At 40.0% G+C, this 24,848-nt stretch overlaps 2 protein-coding genes across 3 annotated transcripts; one reads left to right on the top strand and one right to left on the bottom strand.

Moving 5' to 3' along the window:
• Positions 1 to 109: 109 nt before the first annotated feature.
• On the bottom strand, positions 110 to 13,623 carry rbm25b (RNA binding motif protein 25b). Its single transcript, XM_026194806.2, has 17 exons — positions 13,484 to 13,623; positions 12,870 to 12,970; positions 12,453 to 12,667; positions 12,300 to 12,357; positions 12,020 to 12,180; positions 11,745 to 11,930; positions 11,556 to 11,639; positions 8,496 to 8,773; positions 8,075 to 8,192; positions 7,686 to 7,775; positions 6,758 to 6,831; positions 5,007 to 5,157; positions 4,377 to 4,788; positions 3,052 to 3,347; positions 2,732 to 2,830; positions 2,592 to 2,639; positions 110 to 1,072 (listed from the first exon to the last, which is right to left on the bottom strand). The coding sequence occupies exons 2-17, from the start codon at positions 12,946 to 12,948 to the stop codon at positions 980 to 982; spliced, it is 2,442 nt and encodes an 813-aa protein (XP_026050591.1). The 5' UTR covers positions 12,949 to 12,970; positions 13,484 to 13,623; the 3' UTR covers positions 110 to 979.
• A 1,250-nt stretch (positions 13,624 to 14,873) lies between these two features.
• Positions 14,874 to 20,555, top strand: hsp90ab1 (heat shock protein 90, alpha (cytosolic), class B member 1). Of its 2 annotated transcripts, XM_080289452.1 has the most exons (12): positions 14,874 to 15,015; positions 15,965 to 16,108; positions 16,228 to 16,434; positions 16,546 to 16,705; positions 17,032 to 17,165; positions 17,247 to 17,552; positions 17,661 to 17,826; positions 17,942 to 18,132; positions 18,627 to 18,774; positions 18,886 to 19,154; positions 19,602 to 19,935; positions 20,027 to 20,555. In XM_080289452.1, the coding sequence occupies exons 2-12, from the start codon at positions 15,965 to 15,967 to the stop codon at positions 20,143 to 20,145; spliced, it is 2,178 nt and encodes a 725-aa protein (XP_080145578.1). In that variant the 5' UTR covers positions 14,874 to 15,015; the 3' UTR covers positions 20,146 to 20,555. The 2 variants fall into 2 exon arrangements, with proteins under 2 accessions (XP_080145578.1, XP_026050592.1); XM_026194807.1 differs by lacking the exon at positions 14,874 to 15,015 and having other exon boundaries at positions 15,959 to 16,108.
• Positions 20,556 to 24,848: the final 4,293 nt, after the last annotated feature.

Raw genomic sequence — 24,848 nt, 5'->3', positions numbered from 1 at the left:
AGATTGTAATGAAGCCAACTGGAGATAGGTTTGACTGTATATCAGCGTATGAATGCCAAAACCCCTCAACATTGATTTAATATTCAGAAAACTTAGATCTCAAGTCAAATGATTATAAAAATTATTTATTCAAATGTTCACCAATACAAAAACAAATGGAGAGCATCTTCACAATTTCAATTGTTTTCGTTCTTAGCTCATTTTCCTATAGTGGTTATGACGTGTGCTTTTACAGCATTGAGGATGACACAGTGCCTATGGGTCTTGTCAGTAGACACATTTTAAATGACAACTAGATGTTTTAGAGATGGTCTGAAAACAACATGCCTGTTCGTCAGGAATGTGACAAGAAATTGAGGGAGAGGGGAAGAATTTGTGTGTACTGATTACAGAAATAAAATTCAGTTGCATCCAAAAACCCTTAATAAATACCCCTGTAATTATTTTAAAAACATAGCTGTAGTCATTCATACGCTTTAGTTTGTGTCTACTTAACCAACCCATATTCAACTGTAAGCCCAATTTCACAACTCAAAAGAATAGTTTGAGAAATGGTGAACTGTTTGTAGCAAACCTGCAAACTGTTCTCACTCGGTGTGTGTTGGCATGTATATATATATAATTTAAAAAAAAGTATGCGACTAAAGGGTCTCATCTCCAACACAGTGACCCTGGGTGGCCAGAGCTGTAGCTTCTTCATAACCAAATAATGACAAACTGTATATACACAAAAGCACAGACACAATCAGCACCTGCAGAGTGGAGGAGGTGGATGCAGCCTGAGTATGTTTAAACAGAAGAAGGAGGGGGAAAAAAAAAAGACCTAACAACTGGTGCAAATGTGAGAATGAGCAGAATCTGCAGTTACAGTCTGTACTGGTATGGTCAGTCACGTCTTCTGGGGTGACATAAATTCGCTACAGTATTATACACAATGAAGGTAAAGGAGAAGAGGAATTCATCTTCAGTCAGCCAACGATTATTTTACCAGCCCAATCTTCTTTGCTTCAGTTTCATAAATGAGCAACCGCCACATCTTCACTATGAAGACCTCAGCTTCTTCATCAAGAACCTGACCCGGAACAAACGGAAAGTTAGATATCGAAAGAAACTTAGAGGACTAACCAAAACTCATGACGTGTATGTGGAAAAGGTGAATATGTTAAAATACTGACCATGAACTGCTAATTAAAATACATCTCATTTGACATGGCTCTACTTGTGCCATCGAATGAGAGACATTAAAACATTTCAAGGCCAGTTTCTTTAAAGATCTTGAACTCTTAGTCAAATGTTACAATTTCAGTTGCCTTAAAGGGTTACATTTTTATCTGGCACTCACCTTGATCGATAAGAGGTGCGCCTGAAATCTCCCCTCATAAATCTCCCCCCACACATCTTAAATCAGATGGAACTAACATACTCTTCAGTTCATTAGGTACACCGTGCTAATACCTGTTGCACTCTTTTGCCTCCAGAATTGCCTTAATTCTTGATGTCCCTGATTTACTAAAGGCGCTAGAACCACTGCGCTGAGATTTTTGCTGATATGATGTGAATCTTGCACTTTTTCACATCTCAAAAGGTGCTTTCTTAGTTTGATATCAGGTGACTGGAGGCCCATTTGTGTACAGTGAACTCACTATTATGTTCAAAAAGCCAGTTTAAAATGATACGAGCTTTGTGACACATCCTCCTGGAATCAGAAGGAGAGTACACTGTACACGGATGTTCAGCAGAAATGCACAGGTAGGCTGCATAGTTTAGGTGATGCTCAGTTGGTACTAAGGGATCTAAAACGGGTTTAGAAAATATCCCCATACACTATAACGCAACCACCATCAAGCTAAACTGTTGATATAAGGTAGGATTCTGATCCTACCATATGACTGCTGCAGCAGAACTCAAGATTCAGTAGATCACTCAATACTTTTCAATCTTCTGTTGTCTGATTTTAATGAGACGGTGTGTGATCCAAGCCTCTGTTTCCTGTTCTCAGCTGACAGGAGTGGTCTTCTGCTGCTTTTGCCCATTCAGGTTCACGGTCTGACACGGTGTAGTCATAGATACTCTTCTGCATACTTTATTTGTAACAAGTGGGAAACTTGAATTACTGTGGCCTTCATATCAGCTCGAGCAGCCTGGCAACGCTTTTGAACCCAGAGAACTGTCACTCACTGAATATTTTCTCTTTTTCAAACATGGGAAAATCCCAGCAGATCAGCAGTTTCTGAAATATTTAGACCATGCTTGTGGCACCAAAAACTATGCTACGTCCAAAGCCATTTAAATCACCTTCCTTCCCCGTTTTGATGCTCAGTATAAATTTCAGCAGGCTGTCTTGATCAGGTCTACATACCTAAATGCATTGAGGTGCTGCAATGTGATTGGTTAACTAGATATTGACATTAAGCAGCTGAACAGGTGTACCTAATGAAGTGTATTTTGGTATAATTTGATTGAGAAGGTTAGTAAGGAGGTTTTTTAAAAAAATAAAATAAAATAAAATAAAAAAAACCTGCATCCTGGCAAGAAATACAATCACAGAGAAACCACATAAACAAGCATCTATAAACTGTGTCTTTGCTCACCATGGCAACATCGTCCAAGATAGTCTGCGGTGTACTGTGGGCCATCACCTGAAAGTACACAGAGGAAAATATCAGAAAGTTTACATTTTAATCGTTCCACTTTCTCTAAGACAGATGTCAACTAGTGACATGTCTATTACCTTGGAGCAGACAAAGTCCACTAACGTTGGCTCTTCCTCTCCGATGTACTCAATGATCTTTTTATTGATCCAGGGACGAACACGCCGTTCCATTAACGTCTGTAGGAAAAGGGATGACAAAGAGAAATATTCACCGTTTCTATATTATTTTTTAGCAATAAGCAGAAAATAAGGTTGTGAATTGACCCTCCTTGATCATTTAAATCCTGCGAGTAAAATATTCTTTGCACAGGTTTTCTTTTCTAACTTGCTTAATTATAAATGGATTAAAAATAAGACACACTCAGTGAGATGCCACAAATTGTCCCTCTTCTCCTCACCGTGTCAACCATGGACCAGTCCAGTGGGTACGAGAAGAGCTCGGGCTTTGCGGTGGGAATCTTTTCAATCAGGCTCTTGATGTGTTTGCGTTTCTCCTCAGCATTGGCTCCCTTTATGCTGGAAAGTCCAGCACCGTCCACCCCGAGGCTCTTGTCATCATCATAATCCAGGGGCACCAGCTTCCTCTTGCGCGGCTGCTCATCGGCCTCTTCGTCATCAAATTTGTCAAACACGCTGTCCACCGGAAGCTTCTTCCTCTTGCCGGCGTTGGGTTGACTGGGGCTTCCCGTGGCACCTGGCAAGGACACAGAGTTTAACTACTGTTCTGTCTGTAGTTAAGGAGCAAGAATTCTGTCTCTGCAACCCCAGAGTTATTTAAACGCTCTTAACAGCATCTGAAAATGTTGAAACAATTGAAACACCTGCCTGACATTCATATAGTTCATATCAAAGCTCATATTCAGGCACATTACCTTGCAAAAATGTACCTGATTAAAAACACTAAAAACACTGTCATAACTTCCATTTTGTTACTGTCGGATTAAAATTTCGATTCAAGAAAACATCAGATGTAAAACTGGAATTCTGCCAGATTTCATCTATTAAAGGAAAATTAGGTTTGATAAATGATGCCTGAGCAGATGACACCGATTAAAATAAGTCCCCTTCTGTTTTTCAGACGAATTTCATGATTCATATTCATATTCCTCAGTCCACTAGATGAAAATTGAGGCTCTGCTCTTTAATTATCTGTTGCCATGGTGAATATTGGTATTTGAGCTCCATTGATGATGGCTTTCTTTAAATACCCACAAACACTCAAAGTGAAGACACTGAGGTGACAGAAACAATGAAGTGGACGGGAGTCAGAGTTTGTTAAACATGCTTTCTGGAACACGGCCTGATCCATGTAGGAATCTGTGTATTATAGATTTGCTCCTATGAAGTTATTTAGCTTCAAAATAAATTAAAATATAGAAATATCCTTTCCTTCAGTCCAATTCACACTAACCAAACAGTGTAGCAGGTGCCAAATTACCTTGACTACATTCAGACAAGATCAAAACCTGAAGAAAAGCAACACATCACCTATTATTCTTTTTTTTTTACCCTAAAACCAGTTTTAAACAATTATTTGTCTATAGAATGCAACTTAAAAAAAATGCAAAAAACTTATTTCCTTGTTATGAATTTTTTTTTTATCACTTATTGAACATTTTGCTACTTTTTGCCCATCAACTAATCGATTATTGAATTCATATTTACATGGGTATGCTGTGTGTCTGTTCATTCTGTAATGAGGTAAAAGATCTTTTAGACTCACCCAGTTTCAGGCTGAGGCCAATCTTTGGCCGGTGTTCCTCTTGCGGAAGAGCCTCAGGTGGGGAGTTTTCATGGGGGATGATGATGCCACAGGGTGACTCTTCCCCGGGCGTGTTGGGAGACACATTCCCACTGGCTGATGACACAGAAGGCGCTGCTGTGATTGGTCGCATTGTGGGCTTTAGGCGTGGTTTCACGTCTGGGTTGTCTTCATCGTTGTCATAATCTTCCTCCTCACCCTCTTCCACCTCGTTGTCGGACTGGGGGGGTCGTGAGCGTGAATCTGCCCTCTCCGGCTCCTGTCGGCGCTCCCGGTGATCTCGTGAACCCCTGTGGCGCTCACGTTCCTCCTCAGGTTCTGGCTCTTGGACGATGGGAGGTTGTCTCAGACGCTCCTCCTCTTCCTCCTCCATCTGGACCAATAACAGGCAGATATGCAGAAAATAATCATCCAATCACAGCATTTTACAGAAAAGAAGGTCAACAGATAATGACAGCTAGACGTACATAATGTGCAGAGCGACTCAGACGATAAAGTGACCTTCACACAGACAACAGACAGCATGCCCCACTCAGCTCAGACAGATACAGGCAAACACACACATTTATATTACATTACAGACAAGCATACCCTGCGTAGCTCTGCGTCTGGGTCTGGATGTCCCTCGTCTAACAGCCTCTGTCTGATCTCTTCCAGCTCCTCCTTCTCCCTCTTCCTGTCACGCTCATCCGCCTCCATCTCCTTCTCTCGGTCTCTGAGACGCTTCTGCAGTGCACTGCCCCTAGGGGTCATACAGAAAATAACAGCTTTCAGAACAATGGCTGCAGTACTGCATGCGCTGCCATGAGCCACATGTGGGTCACACAGGATCTGCTGATAGTGAGGAGGCCCTATTGTGTATGCTCTGTTTTGTTTTGGTTTTTTTATTTCTTACCGCCCAAAAAAAGGAAAAAAAAAGAAAAAGAATAATAAGAAAAGAAATTGGCTTATTTAAAGTCCTACACATGCTCTAATTCTAATTAAATTTTGCACGTGTCAGGTCTACTGATAATATACACATGTTATGGGCATGTGCATGGGTGGAGCAAAATGACTCTATAGCACCGTTCTGCAAAACAGGAGCCCCGCTGCTGTGTTGTGTGTATATGTATAACATTTAATAAACATACGTAACACAGCACGGTACACACACAAAAATAAATAAATAAATAATAAAATTAAATAAATAAAAACTCTTGTAGGTAAATTGCAAAGGATTTAAGTTTTCACTGAAGAGCGCCCCTATGTTGCCATAGAAAATTTCAATCATTCCCCATGAAATTTTAATTTCCTGTAATTCACTCATTAACCAAACTTCTCATGTTTGATAAGGGTCTGCCTCTGAACATGGGCGTGGCAGTATTTAACTATAATCATAGATTAGCGGCTATGAATATGGTTACATATTGCCATCTGGAAATGTCATGTAAAACTCTTGCAGCCACTACCATAAAATTTTGAGATTGCTCATTTCATCCCATGCCATCCCAACAACAGACTGTTCTCTCTGTTGAGGTCAGGAAAGCGATTCCGCTCCCTGAAGACCAACACAGAGAGACTGAGGAGGAGCTTCTTCCCGCAGGCGATACGGTCTCTCAATCACACCACCACACAGTACTGACCCACACATATAGTTCTTACACACACACTGGACATTCTGGACATTGTTTTCACTTCATCACTTAAATCACTTTAAGCATATTTGCACTGCACAAGACATAATGTGGATTGCACAACACTGGACATTATATTCTTCATTTCCAGTTAATACTTGTACAGCTGCTGTTATTGTGTATATATTTATATTTCTTCATACATTCTTATATAGTTCTATATTGTGTATTTTGTTGTACAGTTATTTTATTTTCAACTTTAATTTATATATTTATCTTTATCTTATTCTTTCCCAGTTAAATTTACCCTTCATTCTAATTTGTGTTGTACAGTTATTTCCTTTTTAACCTTAATTTATATTTTATTCCTTCCTAGTTAAATTTACCCTTTTTAATTTTTCATATTTATTTCCTATCTTATTCATAGCCTTTCCTTTTTTGTTTTCTTTAGGTCACGAGCAGTTGTCCAAGCATTTCATTACATATCGTACTGTGTACGTGACAAATAAAATTTGAATTTGAATTTTGAATTTGAATTCCTTCACTGTATGTGTCAATATTAGGTCACATTCATAGTGCTGCCTGGTGGCAACAGGAAATCGGCAGTGTATGGCAAACAACATTATATGTATAGGAAATTTGTTAGAGTGGATTTATAGTGACCTATAATTAGCCAATTAGGATCCTGCATAAGTGCATTTGTTTTTGATGACCTGGGTTAACACTCACCTGTAATACTTGGGGTCATCTCTGTCATCATCATAGTCTTCAAGAAACTCTTTTAACCGTTTGCCTTCTTTAATCTAATGAAAACAAAGGACAAAAATGAACTTCTCCACAAAAATTACTTCTAACAAATTCTACCTGTCTGAATTAGTAAACTAAATCATATGAACACAGCATGGACAACACAAGATATGAAGTGGAATTCTTTTTAACTGACAAAAATAGCAGACTTCAAACTCGTTAAATGCATCCCACAAAGACAACATTTCAACGTTTTAGCTTAAAACTGAAAAACAGACGTGTTTAGGTAGTTTTGCGGGAAAAACTGACTGCTCTGCTATAAAATATAATCAACATACCCAGGATATGACTTCCTTATCTGGCTTTAATCACACCAAGATAAAAAAAATTAGGCTAAGCATTTACACAAAGGTGGTTATCAATTCGATAAGGCAGCCTTGGGTCTAACTATAAGTGCATTCAGATGAACAGGGTGTGTTAGTGGGTCTGTTAGTAAAGAATTCAAACTAGTAAGCAGGTTTAGCCTTCTTGCAAATCTTAAATTAAATTTGGCGAGTACAAGGCTTAGGGTGCAGACCATCTCAAAAACATACAAAGCCTCCAACTACCTGCACCCTGAGGTCCAAAGGTTTCTCCAAACAAGGCAATACCATTTCCAGAAAACTGATTAGTTTGAAGGCTGTGGCTCTGTGTGTTCATCTCTTATCTCTATTCTAACCTTTACCAGAGCAGGTTAATTCTGCAGCGCAACATATCAATGTAGTCTGGTAATAAATAAACCACTTTAACTCTGTAACCCCAGAGTTAACCCCAAAGTTACTTTGCTATACAAATCCCAAGTTAAATAAATACAGTATGAACTTAACTTGTATAATAGTACAGAACCAGTGATCATTCAGAACCCGCTTACCATTTCTCGTCGGCGTTCATCTTCTCTCTCAGCTTCCTTAGCATAATCCCGTGCCTTCTTCCTCTCCCTCAGCTCCCAGTTTTTCAGCCGCTACAACAAATATATTGTCAGGCAAGCTGCAAACATCACACAAGAACTACCCCTAGCTAAGGTAAACGAGTAATACAAGGGCTGTTACTCTGCTAAAAATAGAAATGATGCTGAAGATTTATTGGATTTTTTTTGACGTATAAAGAATCATTTTAATTGAATTTTACTGCTTGTATTGACTTTCTCAGACAAACAGTTTGTATAGTAGGAAATAGAAGCTGTGACCTCACTGCTAGTAGGATAGCTTATATTGCTCTTCAGCGCATGGCTTTTATCATTTTTAGCACAGCCAGTCCCACCTCTTGATAGGCTGCTTCCTTGTCTCGAAGTTTCCTCTCCAGTTTCCTGCGTTCATATGCTTCTTCTTCATCCTCTTGGTCTCTCTTCTTTTCTCTGTCTCTGTCTCGGCTGACCTCCCTGCAACAATGAAATCATAGATACATTTTCTTTTATTTGTGACCATATAGAAACACATGGCAAATCCAAGTACTAAGGTGTTGATCAAGCATGGTACATAGTCTTAAGGAGTTTCATCAAAATGAGATGATATGAATTTTAACATTTCAATTTAAAATTCAAGCGGTTTCAATTAAATCCTGAGAAAATCAGCTTGCAGAAACTTGTCAGAATTCAGTCACCAGCAAAGTACCTGCAAACATTTGCATGTGTTTAATTGCAACATGTGTCTTTATACATTATTCTGGGTTTTTTTTGCTTCACCTGGATCGGCTGCGGTCGGCACTCCTGTCACGGCTTCTGTCTCTCTCCCGTTCTCGCTCTCGTTCCCTTTCCCTGGTCCTGCGGTCACGGTCTTTGTCTCTGTCTCGATCTCTGTCTCTCTCACGTTCTCGTTCCCTCTCCCGTTCCCGCTCTCGCTCCTTTTCCCTCTCGCGGTCCCGCCGCTCTCTTTCCCGCTCTCGCTCTTTTTCCCGTTCCCTCCTTTCACGTTCAAACTCCAGCCGCTCCTTCTCTCGTTTATCCTTCTCTTCCTCAAGTTTCTGCAGAGTAAAATACAGACAGGTTCAGCTTATGCCACACAAGATGCAGGGAGCCCCTGCAACCAATTCACAGCTGTGCACAGATCAAGTGGTTTCCAGGTTTTGGTTTCATAGATGAACATGCTCTTTGCTAATCAGCGCAAAGCTTGTTTAAGAAGCCAGAATCCTAAATGGAAAACCAGGAACAATCAAAAAGCTCTCCCCCCACAGAGAGACAGCTTCAACATTAATCTAAAACTATAGGACAAAGTTTATTGCTTGAAGCCTGCAGCATAAACTACAGCTTAGCAAGAATAGAACTGGAAACCACTTTAATGGCCTTAAAGACCCGTGGAACATATCCAACTTGAGGCATTCATAACAAAAAAAACAAAAACAAAAGAAAACGCGGGAAATGACAATGCTTTTTGTCTCCTTAAGAGTCCTCCTCTCAGAACAAGGAAAACAAAAACAGAAAACAGGCATCAGTCTTTTTTTTTGAACTAGTTATTTGTGACTTACAGGTGTTGAACTATGGACTCAGCCCTTCGCTGCCCTTACAAGCCTTTTAAGTTAGGCCTGGGAGGAAAGCAGGTCACACGGTATACAAGGGAAAAATGTTATGGGATTCTGTCTTGCTTAAGCATCATCATTATCATCGTCATCAAACAACAACAGCCTTTCCTTCAATGAGTAACATGGCATTTGGTATTTTTGCTAAAATCAAAAAAATAAACATTATGAACATCAGTTATATTTCTGAACAGATAAATGAAATTGTAGAAACGGTCTTACCCCTGCAGAAGTCTTCAGGAGCTCTTCAGGACTGATTATTCACACACACACACACACATACACACCAAACTCTGGTTTTATGGACATCACACACAAGGCTTTAACCAGAATTCCTTTGCAGTTATACTGGCATCTGATGCAAAATAAGACTTTTAAAAACAATGATTGAATATACTGAGCCTTAATATAATACTATGTTCATCATTTTGCATTCCTCTTACATTGGCACTGTTGTATTTGAGGTTAGATGGAAAATAACTTTACAAAGTTTTCTTGTACAAGTCATATGCAGTCAGTTGGTCTTTACAATAACTAACTAATTAAAAGCCTTGGGTGTTATGCATCTCAAGAGAAAGAAACATGTGACATGACAGAGATAACATAGATGTTAATTATTTTAAAAATCTATAACGCTCCAGTTAAATTGTCTTTATATTATTTAATACCCTAGCTCTAATTAAAATCTATGATTTCACGTTAGGTGTTTTTTTTCCTTTTTTTTTTTTTTTACTTACCTCTGCATTGTCTGCCAAGGCTAAATAAACATGCGACCATGTAAAAAATAAATTTAATTCTATTTATTTATAGTAAGCATGTATGGGTGTATATAAGCAGTAATATTTAGGCAAACTTATAATTATAAAGAAAAATCTGGTATTATTAAAACATTTTGCAAAAATACTTTCAGCATTTAAGTGCTTCTTTTAATTTTCTTTCCCCATAAAAAGCCTGAATTCACTCCCTGCAAAGTCACTCACTAAAAACTGATTAACCACATTAAATAATCATAATGATATTGAATTAAGTATGACTTCTTTTTTTCCTCTGGGGCTAAAAATCAATCAGCCCAAATATGGTAGGTCACAACAGGCAGCAGAAATTTCTCCCTTTGTTTAAACGCTGTTTTGGCAAGATCACGATTACAGCTGGAGGACACTTCAAGCAAACCACAGTTATGCATCCAAAACCCAACTAGATTGCTACCGTCCCTGTTGTTTTAATAAAAATTAGAATTTAAACAGTTGATTGAATAAACTCACTAACTAATCGTTCATAAAAAAATAAAAACTAATGCAGAGAGAGTAAGATATTTATCAAATGGAAGAGAGAGAAGAAAGAAATTCCACAACAAAACATACAGAGAGCACGTACCTTGTTAGTCTTCAGATCATCTTACTGCTGTGGAGAGGGCGCCCCCACCCCACACTAGAATAATAAGGCTACAGCCAAAGTCACTGCAGTAGTTACTGAGTCCTTGTGCTTCAACATGAACACCATTATGACAGACCATAATTTACAGAGGACTCGCACAGGTTCACTGACTCATCAGCTTTCGAGTGAAGCACCAATGCTGTCATAAATTCAGGATGATCTAGGGAAACTGTCTTTGCGTGGTGGAAAGGTTGGCTAAATCAAGGCCAACACACACACACACACAACTGAGCAGCACAGTTGCCCCAATGCAAGTCCTCAAGAGGGGGACGCCCAGTATATGTATATAGTAAATGAAGGCTGATACTTACATCCTATCCTGGCAACTTTTTCCAAAGCTCTGAGATTCATCTTGCTTTAGTCACCATATGATCACTATCATAATGGTGGGGTTTAATGAATAGATTAGCTTTTAAGTAACTTTACATCGTCTCCATGCATTTTTGTGTGATGAATGAAGATATGGATCTATAATGGTCACACCTAGATAGTTTGGCAATAGTGGCAGGTGTCAAATCACGCCTGAGAAAGGTGACAAGAATACACTAGCTGTCTGCCCACTTGTAGTGTTCAAACATTGAAAATAAAACATTTCATATAGTTTAGGGCAGAATAATATGTTTGGTGGTGTTGTTTTAGGGACCGCCAATCTATAGTAGAGTATGCATGTTACTGAGTTAGGGCAAAAAAAAAAAAAAAAAAAAAAAAACTGTGTCAACTAAATGTGCAAGCTCTAGGAGTGAACTGCTGTCCAAAACCTGAAATGTCAACTACAAGATCAAAGAAGCCACTTTACCTTGTGAGTGTCACGAAATTTACTAATCTCTCTGGAAATCAGGTCCCTCTTGTCCTCCTCCATGTCAATAGTGTTTATGTCATCCTGAGGAAAAACAACGCATTGACAGGTTGAAATAACAATGCTCACTTTCAAGCTAAGGAGTAAACAAAACAGTAGCACAAGTTAACAATTAATCAAGGTTAGCACCTCTTCTTTTTTCTCCTTTTTTCTCTTTCGTCGCTGGGACTCATCATCCTGTGAAGGTGCATTAAGTTCCGCAGCATATTCCCGCATCAGTCCATCGATGGCGCCCTTGATAATCTGATCTTTCTTCTTTGTCTCCTCATCTAACACTTCTTCCTCATCCTCTCCTGCATCTTCACTCTTTTTATCCTGTCAATAAAATGAGTCAAGTTTAGCAATTTTTCACCTTCTCTAGCTGTTGCAAACATTTATTTGAATTGCTGTTACAAAATTCATACCCCATTTGCAGTCTTCTTCTTGGCCTTCCACTCATCCAGCTGTGCTTTTGTCTTGGCATCAACTTTCACAAGTAGGTTTTTATCTCCAATCTGGAGGTCGTGAAGCAGTCGTAAGGCTCGCAGTGTGGACTCTGGCTCCTTGTACTCACAGAAACCAAAAGCTGGAACAAATATTGACATATAAATAGACATAAGGGCATGATCAAATGTTTATTTATAGACTGAATTGACGGTTTGCCATGTATCTAGATATTCTTCATCTTTTAATAATAAAAATTACCTTGAAGCTTGCCAGAGGCTCCTTGTACTCTCTTCCAGCTCAAAACAATTCCACATTTCTATATAATTACGAAGAAAAAATAAAGTTGTCAACTTAAGAGGGTGTCTGCCTTTGCTGTAGTTCTACAAATAGAATGGGTGTTACCCATCTTACCGCCAGCAGCTGTCTGATCAACATGTCTGAAGCCTTTTCTGATATGTTCCCCACAAACACTGTTGTGGTGGGGCCACTGTTCTCATCACTGTCTTTGGCAATCACAGCAATGGTTTCCCTCTTAGGGACTGCAGGCTTGCTGAGCACTGGTACTGAAGAAACCATTACTGGTGTGGGGGCCATGATACCCATGTGAACTGGGATCATAGGGGCTCCTGAAACAGCCAAAGAAAACATGCAACAAGCAATTACACCATTTTCACTTAAGATCTATGACTGCAGATTAGTAAAACGATTCTCAAATATTTTCAGTAATGTAGCGAATCTCAACTACCGTGTTGCGAATATGCCTCTTAATAATGACATTGTGGTAAACCTGAAACAAAACAGATGAACGCCAAACAGAAGGGTGCTTACCTGGGGGGAAGCCTGTGTACTGAGGAGGGATGCCTGGAGGTGGCAACAGCGGCCGATTTAAATGAGGGGGGAAGGACATTGTGGAAGTGAACTGGACCAACCTGAAGAAAGAACCAAGATACCCGTTATCAGCAGCACCAGATGTGTAATTAAATCAAGTCCTCTAAACAATGTAAATTAGAACAAAGAGCCAAACTTGTAAAAAGATTAGTTTAACCCAACAACACTATAAGTGAGAAAGCACAGCGATGTTCATTGGTATCTAGTCATATGAATTTGAAGTACCCGTCGGTGACTTCTGCTGCCCAGCAGCAACAATACTTAAACTTAGCTTAGCTCAATGGGATGGCGTTTGTAGGGTGACTATTATAAAGTCCCAGGAGCCACGTATTGTTATTGTGTTACAACGAGTTAATTTGTTCACTGTTTATGCGGCCAAAAAACTAGCAGCTTAGTTAGCTAAAGCTAGCACCGAGCACGCTCCAGTGTCCCCGGCATAGACTTAGGCTAAGCTAATATTAGCGCAACCTGGCGTTACTTAACAAACAACACTCAACTATTAGCGGGCAAAGTTAAAGTTCAAGATAAATCTACACATGCCCAGGTATACATACCTTTAATCAGGCGGTGTTTAAAAGAATAAAAATATTCTCAGAAGGTTAGTAATTGTGAAAATTCCTCTAACGTTCCAAATGTTGGATTAGCACGTTGGCTAGTCGGGCCTTCAAAAAAAAGAAACATTTGACGCAAGCGCTTTACGAGCAACACTACATGAGCGCTTGCTTTGTACACCAAGACTTGACCACTGGACGGAGTTTACTAACGATACTAGTATCTACTGCGGCAATAACTGTACTACTATTATTACTAGCATTAGAGTATAGTTTTATACTAGTATTATAATATTAACATCCATAAGAAAAATCACTACTCTTATTATTATTAATATTTAGATAGCATTCCTAAAGGTCGTCTAGAAGGTTAATGAAACATAACGTTAGGGAGCGTTTGTCGATGTTGAAGGTTTGCTGGGTTAAAAATAGATTTCAATACTATAAGATAACTCCTGCACTTGTATGTACTACTTTGTGGAAATTTTAAGACACCGTCAATTTAGATTTTTATTTAATTACATTAATATGTAATCCAAAGACGTAGTCTATTATTTGTGCATAGGAGATCCTCCATAATGTCTTTTACGAATAAAATAATAATTTTGACATCCGACAGAATAAATATCTGAAGATTAATTATTTATTTATTGCATAAGCAGCGTTTTGGTTTTGTTTATTTGTTTTGTTTGTATGTTCGTTTTGTTTTTTGTCGGTGCCTCTCCGAGACAGCGGCTGTTATGTGAAGACTGCGACTGACATCGCGTGACGTCACTTTAGGCGGGATTTTCATGGAAAGTGCTAGAAGAAACGAAGCACACCCTGCATGTTTTTGAATATTCCTCCATCAGATTAAAAAGATCCAAAGTATTTGTTGGTCTCTCGGGAAATTAACAGTATACTTGTGAGTTTTATTGACTTTATTTGTTAGACTGATTTAAATTCTACATTGATAGCATATCGCGGCAGCTCTGGAAACTGGTATAAAATAGATCGGTTCTTACAATACTTTCGTTTTTGGTTTTAACGGCCACAAGATGGCAGCAATGATGCGCTTGTCTCAGAAATAAAACTGTAATACTGTGTTTTCCAGGAGATTAGTATAGTGTTTTTGGATTCACTTTACTAATTAATCTTGAAAAAGTCCCCTTGTGTTTGTATACCTAATATAATGGCTTTAAATCTCCAGAGATTTGTTTTCTTTAGTACACATTGCACTTCAATCCACTGAATTAATACCTGCTAAAATGTCTTAATAATATCATATTTATTTATTTAGCTATCGTATTTCCTCAAGTCTTCATTCAAACTCATCACATGGTGAATGTAGCCTTAAAACATTAACTGTAATTCACTTGATGCACTTCTCCTTACTAGATGGCGCACCGCGGATGGATACGACTGCACCGTGAAGCACGTGTATAAAGATACCGGTCTATTAAAAGGAGGCCCCTTTCCATTTCTCTGCGTCAGACAGCATAAGGGATAGCGATTTGGTTGCATTTTATTCAAGAAAAGTCAACGAAATTAACAAGGTATGTAGACGAGCGTTTTCTTGTCGGTTGCTACGTGCTTTAATCTTTGATATTTGACGTTTTATTAAACAGTCATTGAAGTATACAGCTCCTATTCTCACGAGTTACGGTTGTAACCTTAAGTAACTCTGGTCAGGGACAGCTAACATATCACAGTTATCACTGTAGTAGTCAGAATTTTGGATTTTAATTACTGTGGAGTAAGAAATGTTTACACTTGTCATGTAGACGTCGAGCAGTGTAAATGCTGCACTCTGCCGCACTGCCCCAGCCGTACTGCCCCAGCCGTGTGTAGTACCAAGGCAGGTGTGGTGTGGCGAACATGACAGCGCTGTATCTGTTCATATATTGTACGACTGGTCCACATTAACAGAATAAATCCTCTTAAATGTTTATAAGAATAAAGTGAACTGGCTTGAGTCGATTTCGCTTAGTCCCCGTTGTTCACGTTGCTCTCGCGTTTCTATAAAACGCACGAGTTAGTCTCAAGTTGCCAATGCTTTCAGATTTATGCTAGTCTTAAGTGACTTGTGTTTTTAGCTGTTATTTATTCGAATTGGTGGCAGAGCCGTTTTATATGACAGTCACGTTTGCCGTCGTTAATACATGGCTTTAAGTTGCTCTTCTGGGGGAACCTATTTTGCCGCATTGCATAAGCTTTTTTTTCGTTATTTTCATCAGTAGCTTTTCCTTAGCACGTGTTTGCGGGGTCCATTGTCTGCCGCTCGACGCCATGTTGGTTAACGGCCACTTCCGCAACATGACGGCAGTTATCCATATTATGTAACCGACTTCTGACAGGATCAAACGACGATACAATTTGCGAAACTGAAAGTAGTTGAATGTATGTAGTTTAACCGGATCTGTCTCCCCGTAATTAGCTTTATCATCCTGTTTCCATCGAAATCCACCCATTTTATTAAAGCATACACAAACTGTTTTAATGCAGATGCCTGAAGAAATGCACCAAGATGAGGAGGCTGAGACCTTTGCCTTCCAGGCTGAGATCGCTCAGCTGATGTCGCTGATCATCAACACCTTTTATTCCAACAAAGAGATCTTTCTCAGGGAGTTGATTTCCAATGCTTCTGATGTAAGTTAGCAGGCGCAGAGCTTTTCATTCAGTACTAATGCATTTATTTTTAGCCTTTTTTGTGTTTCTGAATGCTTTAAAGAATGTTAGTTTTAATCCTGTTGTTTAAACATTTGCAGGCTCTGGACAAAATCCGCTATGAAAGCCTGACTGATCCCTCCAAGCTCGACAGTGGCAAGGATCTGAAAATTGACATCGTTCCCAATAAGGCTGAACGCACCCTGACCTTGGTCGATACTGGAATCGGTATGACCAAAGCCGACCTCATTAACAACCTGGGTACCATCGCAAAGTCTGGTACCAAGGCCTTCATGGAGGCCCTGCAGGTATGAAGGGAATGCATCATGGAACTGTAGGGACGCTTTATAAGAGGACAGCATTTTCCATGTTCGCAATTGAGCTGAAATCTAACATTAGAACTGACTGTGTTCCTCTAGGCTGGTGCTGACATCTCCATGATTGGTCAGTTTGGTGTGGGTTTTTACTCTGCCTACCTTGTTGCTGAGAAAGTGGTTGTCATCACAAAGCACAATGATGATGAGCAGTATGCCTGGGAGTCCTCTGCTGGAGGTTCCTTCACAGTCAAGGTTGACAACAGTAAGTGTCTTGATGTTACAATATCAGAACTAAACGTGTTTTTAAATATTGTGGGTACATCTAAGGATGTCCCTGATTGTGCATTAATTGGAAGCAGTTCTTACTATTAATGGTCTTGATGTTGTTAATTGTGTATTGTTTTTCATGTGTCTGAGGTTACGATGTAGCTTTAAAATATTACGAGGGTGGTTTTCATTCTTGGCGTTAAAGTTGGCATCGTCCTTTAGAGGCTTAAATATGGAGTTGAAGTATCTAAAAAATCGAATCTTGAATCCATGGACACTGTTTAGTACAAAATGTATTAAAAGCATCACAACTGTTCACAGGTGAGCCCATCGGCCGTGGAACAAAGATCATCCTGTACCTGAAGGATGATCAGACAGAGTACATCGAGGAGAAGAGGGTCAAGGAGATCGTGAAGAAGCACTCTCAATTCATTGGCTACCCAATCACCCTCTTTGTAAGTGACTTTTAGAGAGGACGTTGTTAGAATACCGTTGAAGAACAGCAAAGTAAAAATTAAAGTAATGTGACTCTGCAGGTGGAGAAGGAGCGTGACAAGGAGGTCAGTGACGACGAGGCAGAGGAAGAAAAGGCAGAAAAGGAGGAGAAAGAGGAAGGTGAGGACAAGCCAAAGATTGAGGATGTTGGCTCAGATGATGAGGAGGACTCTAAAGACAAGGACAAGAAGAAGAAAAAGAAGATCAAGGAGAAGTACATCGACCAGGAGGAGCTGAACAAGACCAAGCCCATCTGGACCAGGAATCCTGACGACATCACAAACGAAGAATACGGCGAGTTCTACAAGAGTCTGACCAATGACTGGGAGGATCACCTCGCTGTTAAGGTAAGCAGGTTAACCTGAACAGCTCTTCCATGTTTTAATTGGCCTACTGGGCTTTTAATCTAGTCATAAACTACAAATAAAGCTAAACTGAGTCATTTTCCTCTACAGCACTTCTCAGTGGAAGGCCAGCTGGAGTTCCGTGCCTTGCTCTTTATCCCCCGCCGTGCGCCTTTTGACCTCTTTGAGAACAAGAAAAAGAAGAATAACATCAAGCTCTACGTCAGGAGAGTCTTCATCATGGACAACTGTGAAGAGCTCATCCCTGAGTATCTGAGTAAGATGACTTGCTTTTTACCTTTAGTCTGAAAGTACTTTAATTTACAGCTTAGCACACAGTAAAGAATTGCTTAAAGGCAAAGGTTTAGTGTAGCATTTGTATGCTATTCCAGACTTTATCCGTGGTGTTGTGGACTCCGAGGACCTGCCCCTGAACATCTCCAGAGAAATGCTGCAGCAGAGCAAGATCCTGAAAGTCATTCGTAAAAACATCGTCAAGAAATGTCTTGAGCTTTTTGCTGAACTGGGTGAGGATAAAGAAAACTACAAGAAGTTCTACGAAGCCTTCTCAAAGAACCTCAAGGTATTTATAATATTCTAGATACTTTTCTTTTTTTTCTTTGACTTTAGGAAAGTTGGCTCTTAAAATTCTCTTCGTTTCATGTCCGTGCATCTTCATGGACCTCAAGGGTTTACCTCTTTATTCTTTAATCTGGTTTGTAAAGCCCTCTTGTTCTTCAAAGTAGTGTAGATGTTTTTGTAGTAAACAGATATTTAAAACCCAGTAGAATAGCTGTTTTGGCATTTATGTAATTCCATGCAGTCAAATCTGCATTAGGAATAGGAACTTCCTACATTTATGCTGCAGCCTGAAAACATGAATTTAATTAAAAGCCTAAAGTGACAAACTATTCATGCAGTGTGCAATGTCAGTGTGACTAGAATTCTGACATTGCTGGCAGTCCATCTCACCTGACCATACACAGGTGGGATTGACGTTTTACTTGAATCCATTAACCTACTGGTGTATGAGGTTGTTTTTGGATAAGATGATAAATCTTATTTGTTCACTTGTAGCTGGGTGTGCACGAGGACTCGCAAAACCGCAAGAAGCTGTCTGAGCTGCTGCGTTACCACAGCTCCCAGTCCGGTGACGAGACTACCTCCCTCTCGGAGTACGTGACCCGCATGAAGGAAAACCAGAAATCCATCTACTACATTACTGGTGAGTAAAATAAACCTTAAGTAGCTTCTGAAATGGTAGGAGAGAACTGCATTTACACAAGTTTTAAAAATGCAGTTTTATTCAAACTTTATCGCTTTTTGTCATTTGTAGGTGAGAGTAAGGATCAGGTGGCCAACTCTGCCTTTGTTGAACGTGTCCGTAAGCGTGGTTTTGAGGTCTTGTACATGACGGAGCCCATTGATGAGTACTGTGTCCAGCAGTTGAAGGAGTTTGATGGCAAGACCCTGGTCTCTGTCACCAAAGAGGGTCTGGAGCTGCCAGAGGATGAGGAGGAGAAGAAAAAGATGGAGGATGACAAGGCTAAATTTGAGAACCTCTGCAAGCTCATGAAGGAGATCCTTGACAAGAAAGTGGAGAAGGTCAGTAATCCTAATGAGAGCCCAACTAAGATTAACCCAAACTTCCATTCGTGCGCTAACATTTAGGGTCTCAAAGTTCACAGCTGTAGATGACAGGATTTTGTTTGGTAACAGGTAGTCTAATTGGTCCCAACTTCTACTGTGGTGAGTTCCTGCAGTCTTGGTGTGATGCAAATGATTTGTATTCTTTGCCAGATGTGGCACTGTACATGTTTGAAATCTGAACCCTAAAGTGAATGCAGTCAAACTCGTGCTTGTTGCAGTAATGTGCATCTAGTACTTACGTTTTTGCAAGGATTTGGGGACGTAAACTAACTAGACTAGATTTAAAGTTGTAATGTGCTGGTATTATTTCTAACATGCTTGACTAACTTGACTTTGTCTCCTTAAATTATCAGATGTGTCACCTGAGCCTCTTTAAATCTTAATGTCTTCTTTCTCCTTCAGGTAACTGTGTCAAACAGACTGGTGTCATCCCCCTGCTGCATTGTGACAAGTACTTATGGCTGGACCGCCAACATGGAGAGGATCATGAAGGCCCAGGCACTCAGGGACAACTCCACCATGGGCTACATGATGGCCAAGAAGCACCTGGAGATCAACCCTGACCACCCCATCATGGAGACTCTCAGGCAGAAGGCTGAGGCTGACAAGAACGACAAGGCTGTGAAGGACCTAGTCATCCTGCTGTTCGAAACCGCACTGCTGTCGTCAGGCTTCTCCCTGGACGACCCACAGACTCACTCAAACCGCATCTACAGAATGATCAAACTTGGTCTTGGTAAGAAAACTGTGCAGATCCAGACCCTCTTTACTTTCTAGAAGTGGGTATCGATCTAGGTGAACAACTCCTTTCCTTTTTTTGCTCTCAGGTATTGACGATGACGACATTCCCGCAGAGGAGACCACCACTACAGCAGTCCCAGATGAGATGCCTCCCCTAGAAGGCGAAGCTGAGGACGATGCTTCACGCATGGAAGAAGTGGATTAAACAAGATGGCACCCCAAATTTCAACACATAATCCTCCCTTTCCAACTGTTCATCCTTAAACTGTAAAAAAAATAGCTATTAATGTTGTGTGGTGGACCAATATTGGTGCTCTTGAGTGTGGCACCTCACACTGAAGAGCTCTTTAAGAGGCTGTCTTGATTTTTCCTGTAGAAGTTCATGGTGACGCCACATTTGTTTTAATGAGAACCCTGTTGCACTGAGTTTTAAATGTCAGAGCGGTAAATGTGTGAACACAAGTACATTCCACAGTCGCATCTGGAGGGTTTGGGGAGTGCTGTTCACGTGCAACACTGCATGGAGAGAGGACTGTATGATTCCTTTGCCTGAGTTCAGGCTCGTCTGTAATTCCAAGTCTTGTTTTGCAAAAAAATTAAAGATGTGAGACCTTATTTGTCTTGTAGTATTTTTATGCCTTAGTTTAAATTCCCTAAGTGTTTGCACACATACTTGGACCTGGCACACTTCTTCAAAATTCTTACTGGGGCAGTTGGTCAATGTATCCACTAGGTGGGGACATGCTACAGTGTGAGAGCCATTTCCAAACATCAGCATGCAAGTGGTTTAGAACCAGAAGAATGAGTTTTGTAAGTGTTACTATTGTAAATAGTAGACCCGCCAATGGCTGGCAGTGAATGAGTTAATGTATGATCTGGTCAGTTTAATGTAAATCTACTTTGTCTTCTCACTAAAATCTGTAATTTCTCTTTAAGACCTCTCATACAGCTGCATAAATTACAGTGCAGGTGTGCCTGAGAAGGGAGTAAAAAGAAACGAAGTAATCCTGTTAATCTGACAAAGAACGGCACTGAGAAATGCAGATCGTTGCATTAAAGGACAGCCATGTGCTGGAGGCACGTGTTTCTTCAAAGCGTGAGGCGGTATCAGCTGAACATTTGGGGGAAATGTAGAGCGTGTAGCTTTCCTGGAAGTCGTGTTTTGTACAAGCTTGAGTAGGTGGCAGCAGTTTTTCTACTCTTGTCAGTAAAACAGTGACGTGTGGGTGTCTGTCCCCTCACACACTAACTCACTCACACTCGCTCCAGTCAAAGTGATAGTGAGGAAACTTGAGCTCTGTCATTCAGAAACTGACTCCGCTGCTTCTTTGCCACCTCTTATCTCTATGACTTGACCACCTTCTTAAGACTTGCGCTGTGTGCGCAAATACTGACAACGTTATGTAAATGTAAAAATACGGCACAAAGTGACAGTGGGACTAACGGCATCAACCAGGCACGGTTAGTAAAGGTCATGTTAAACTTGCCATGACAGTAAGGGAAAGCTGACTGTGCAAAGTATATTACAATAAATATGTGGACACTGAACATGAAAATTAAGTTGCTACTACAGCAGTGAGCCCCTTTAATCAGGGGTGTAGCCATATAGTGAAGCTTGGGCTGACCGTGTCCCTCAGTGCCATTCTCTACCCTGTGTTGTCCTATCAGTAACACCATAATGAACCAGTCCATTTCTGTAAAAGTAAATGAGTTGGTTTTTTAAGGATATCAGTGTAAATATCACCGTATAATCAACACATCTACGTTTCTCAGCCACTTAAGAGCATTGTGTGCATTTGGAGCCTATCCCAGCCTATCCCCCACTCAAACCCCTAACAGTAGTTAATGATACAGTAGTATGTTTTTAAAATCTAAATATCTTTAAGGATTGGATAAGACCATCCCCATGACACAGTTAGGGAACTGTGTGTTCCCTTGATGTGTCTTTGCAAACCCTACTCACCTTGCAGCAGCAGTGCAAGTCTTTTTCTCTCCATGTGGTATGGTGTAGATAAAGACATGCCTCAGGTTGGTTTGGAAGGTACACCACTCGTTGCTATACCTTGTCATGTTTTCCTGGCTGATGTTTGTAGCTTTGGTTATTTGGCAGCTTAAAAACCACAATTCTAAAAACTCAGTCTCATTTTAAGCTGGGGCATATGAGCCAGTTTCCTAAATATTAGGGTCCTATTCATCATTTCTAGATACTCTTTCTGCTCTCCCAGAAGCACGTGTATATAAATATGTTGTGGAAACTCATCAAAGGATAAGGGTTAGATGAGGTAAATCAAATAACACTATAAATGTTAGTTTTTGTTATGTGTTTATATAGCTGATCTTAAAGGTTTGATCAAATGTGTGGAATATTTTAACTTGGAACTTGCCTGGACCACTGAAACTGTACTTTCTGCCAGTGTACAGAAGTTTAACTACACATTTAATCCCTGAGATATTTTATATAAAAAAATGAAGTGCTATTTTAACAGGAAGAAATCTCTCAGCACAACTCCTTGGGCTTAAATTTTAAGAAGCAAATGAGTAAAATTACAGAAATCTATAACTTAATTACTTTGGTGTAGCATGAAGGGCCAAGGAGAAGAGGAAAAGCTGTAAAACTTATGAAAGTACAATTAAAAGTCCAAAATATATGTTCTCTTCCAACCTTTTCTGCAGAGAAATCCAGTGGGCCCCACTGGAGTCTTTGCTGGGCCGATTCTGGCCCCCAGTCCTTATGTTTAACACCCCCTGGTCTAGACAGCCCTGAGAATCTTATCTTGTTTATCTGGCAAGGACATCGATATCCCCACATGTCATCATCGCCCTTGCCTTCTGAGCGTACTCCCTTTTCAAACTATTGAAGCACAACCATACATGAAATTTAAGCATGTGAGCAAATGTAAATTAATATTCTTTCACTCGTTTATTAAGAAAGATTCCACTACATCAGCAGGCTAATGCATCAAACACTGACGCTGAGCATAATCAAAACCTTTATTGCTGTGGCATGGATGCACACCAGGAGTCTGAACTTGCTTCCCAAAGGGTTCAGTGCGGCCTAGCATGGTTATGTAAAGTGTGAAAATTGCAGAGGAGGAAGAGCAGAAGGAGGAGGAGAACCCATTTCTGGACTTTTCACTGCATTTTGCACCAGTAAGCACGGTGACACGAGTCTTTCAGAATGGATCACAGCACGAGAGTGGCTGAACTATTAATTTCATCTGAGCCAGAAGTCTGAATCATCACACCTTTATAGCAAACAATAAACATGACCACTGTGGATCAGTAAGCTGACTAAATGTGAAAATGCTGAGGCACATTATTCAAATTGGACCCTTTTTTAAAAAAATGTTCTTTCCCAGCTTATCATTAAAATACTAGTTTTTCAGATTGTACTTGTACTTTGCGCTAAAAAGAGACCGTTTTCAGGCACTCAGGTGTTCCAAAAAAAGGTTTACTGGTCTGGGTTTGGCCCCCATAATGCAAAATATTATCATGAATGAACTTTGGTGCCAACAAGAAAAGTATTGTGAAACAGACTTGCCTACATGCATGCACTTTATAGTATTCTTGCTATTATTACTGATTATTGGTCTGTCTATGCAGGTGTACCTAATAAAGTGGATATTTACTTATATGTATCAAATTCCTTTACTCATTCTCAGTCCTCTGTGTGATGAACTGTTGGTAGTCCACATGCTTTTAGCTGGACAACATGAAGTTTAATTCTTGCCTGTGCTGAAGAATTAGCTTTTTTTTACATGCACAAAAAAACATTTTGAACTCAAACACTAAAAAACGATGGTTGTTCTCCATTTAGAGGAAAGGCAGATTTAATTAGAAGGAAAAAGGGGAAACAGGGATAGATGCATAACTGTTTTTCCCAATAAACTGAATCTAGACTGACAAATAGGTAACCTCAAAGGGATGTTCTAATATACGGTGACATCTGTTTCCGACAGCACTAATGGAAATTTCCTTGTGAGGTTAATCAAGAGTCAGAATAGGTTTCCCTTGTAAAGTTGAAAGGTGCTTCTGATCTGACTTGTCTTTTTTCTTTTTTCAACAAAAGACATCCTGTGGAAACATAACTCCTTTCTGCAAGTCTGTTCTCAGCCCACAAATGCTGAGCGCAATAATGGAGGGGTTCCTGCTGTTTGGCAGCAGCGTCACAGTTGTGAATGCATCTTGCGACCTTTGCAGACTGCAGTCTGTCTTGCTCTGGTGCGCGATACCAGCGCAGAAATGCCAAGAAACTGGTTTAAAATGCGTCAGACTACACGGCTTTTGCTCTTGCAAAGGAGTGCTCCTGATAATTTTGGAGGACCCTGAGAAGAAATCGAAATGCTCCTCTCTCTGTGTGGCTCTGCCTATGTCATGATGACCTAAACGAGAGAGTTTGTGTGTTTGTGGCCCACTGATAACAGACCACCACGGACGTGTAGTTTTAGTATGAGTAAACAATACCTATCATATACACCGCAAATCTAACTTGACATTACAATGCTTACTGCGACCACATCACCTTGGTGTCATGTGTTAAGCGTGGCGTATTTTCGTTTCCTTGACATTTGAAATACTAAATGTCAGAAAAATCATAACTTCTACTCATGATCTGAAACATTTTTATTACACCCATAAGGCAGGGTGTTATAATTGTCATATTGACAGCAGTTAGTAAATACTATACAGGAACAGGATAAACACCCACACTAAGTAGGAAGGAAGCAAGATGAGCAGATAACAGTTTATCATGAAGAATAAAACACAAACATCGGTTTAAATGTTAACCTTTATGACTAGCTGTAAGAGGGTGGCACACGAGCTCTTTGTGTTGCTCTACAGCCCAGGGAAAACTTCTGAGAGAGTGTTTAAAGTAAAATCTGGTTTAAATTGTTACTGAGTTTTTAG

This window comes from Astatotilapia calliptera, chromosome 15, assembly GCF_964374335.1.
Source record: "Astatotilapia calliptera chromosome 15, fAstCal68.1, whole genome shotgun sequence".
NCBI lineage: Eukaryota > Metazoa > Chordata > Actinopteri > Cichliformes > Cichlidae > Astatotilapia > Astatotilapia calliptera.
Note: the sequence above shows the minus strand (reverse complement) of the source record. Positions and strands in the feature narration are given on the sequence as shown.

Bases quoted from the DNA above. Each gene is read 5' to 3' on its own strand.
- rbm25b (XM_026194806.2), bottom strand. From the start codon at position 12,948: ATGTCCTTCCCCCCTCATTTAAATCGGCCGCTGTTGCCACCTCCAGGC. The intron at 5,158-6,757 runs GTGAGTGTTAAC...TATGACCCCTAG, and splicing joins GATGACCCCAAGTATTACAG to GGGCAGTGCACTGCAGAAGC. The intron at 2,831-3,051 runs GTGAGGAGAAGA...CTTTTCCTACAG, and splicing joins ACTGGTCCATGGTTGACACG to ACGTTAATGGAACGGCGTGT.
- hsp90ab1 (XM_026194807.1), top strand. From the start codon at position 15,959: ATGCAGATGCCTGAAGAAATGCACCAAGATGAGGAGGCTGAGACCTTT. The intron at 17,166-17,246 runs GTAAGTGACTTT...GTGACTCTGCAG, and splicing joins GCTACCCAATCACCCTCTTT to GTGGAGAAGGAGCGTGACAA. The intron at 19,936-20,026 runs GTAAGAAAACTG...TTTTGCTCTCAG, and splicing joins AATGATCAAACTTGGTCTTG to GTATTGACGATGACGACATT.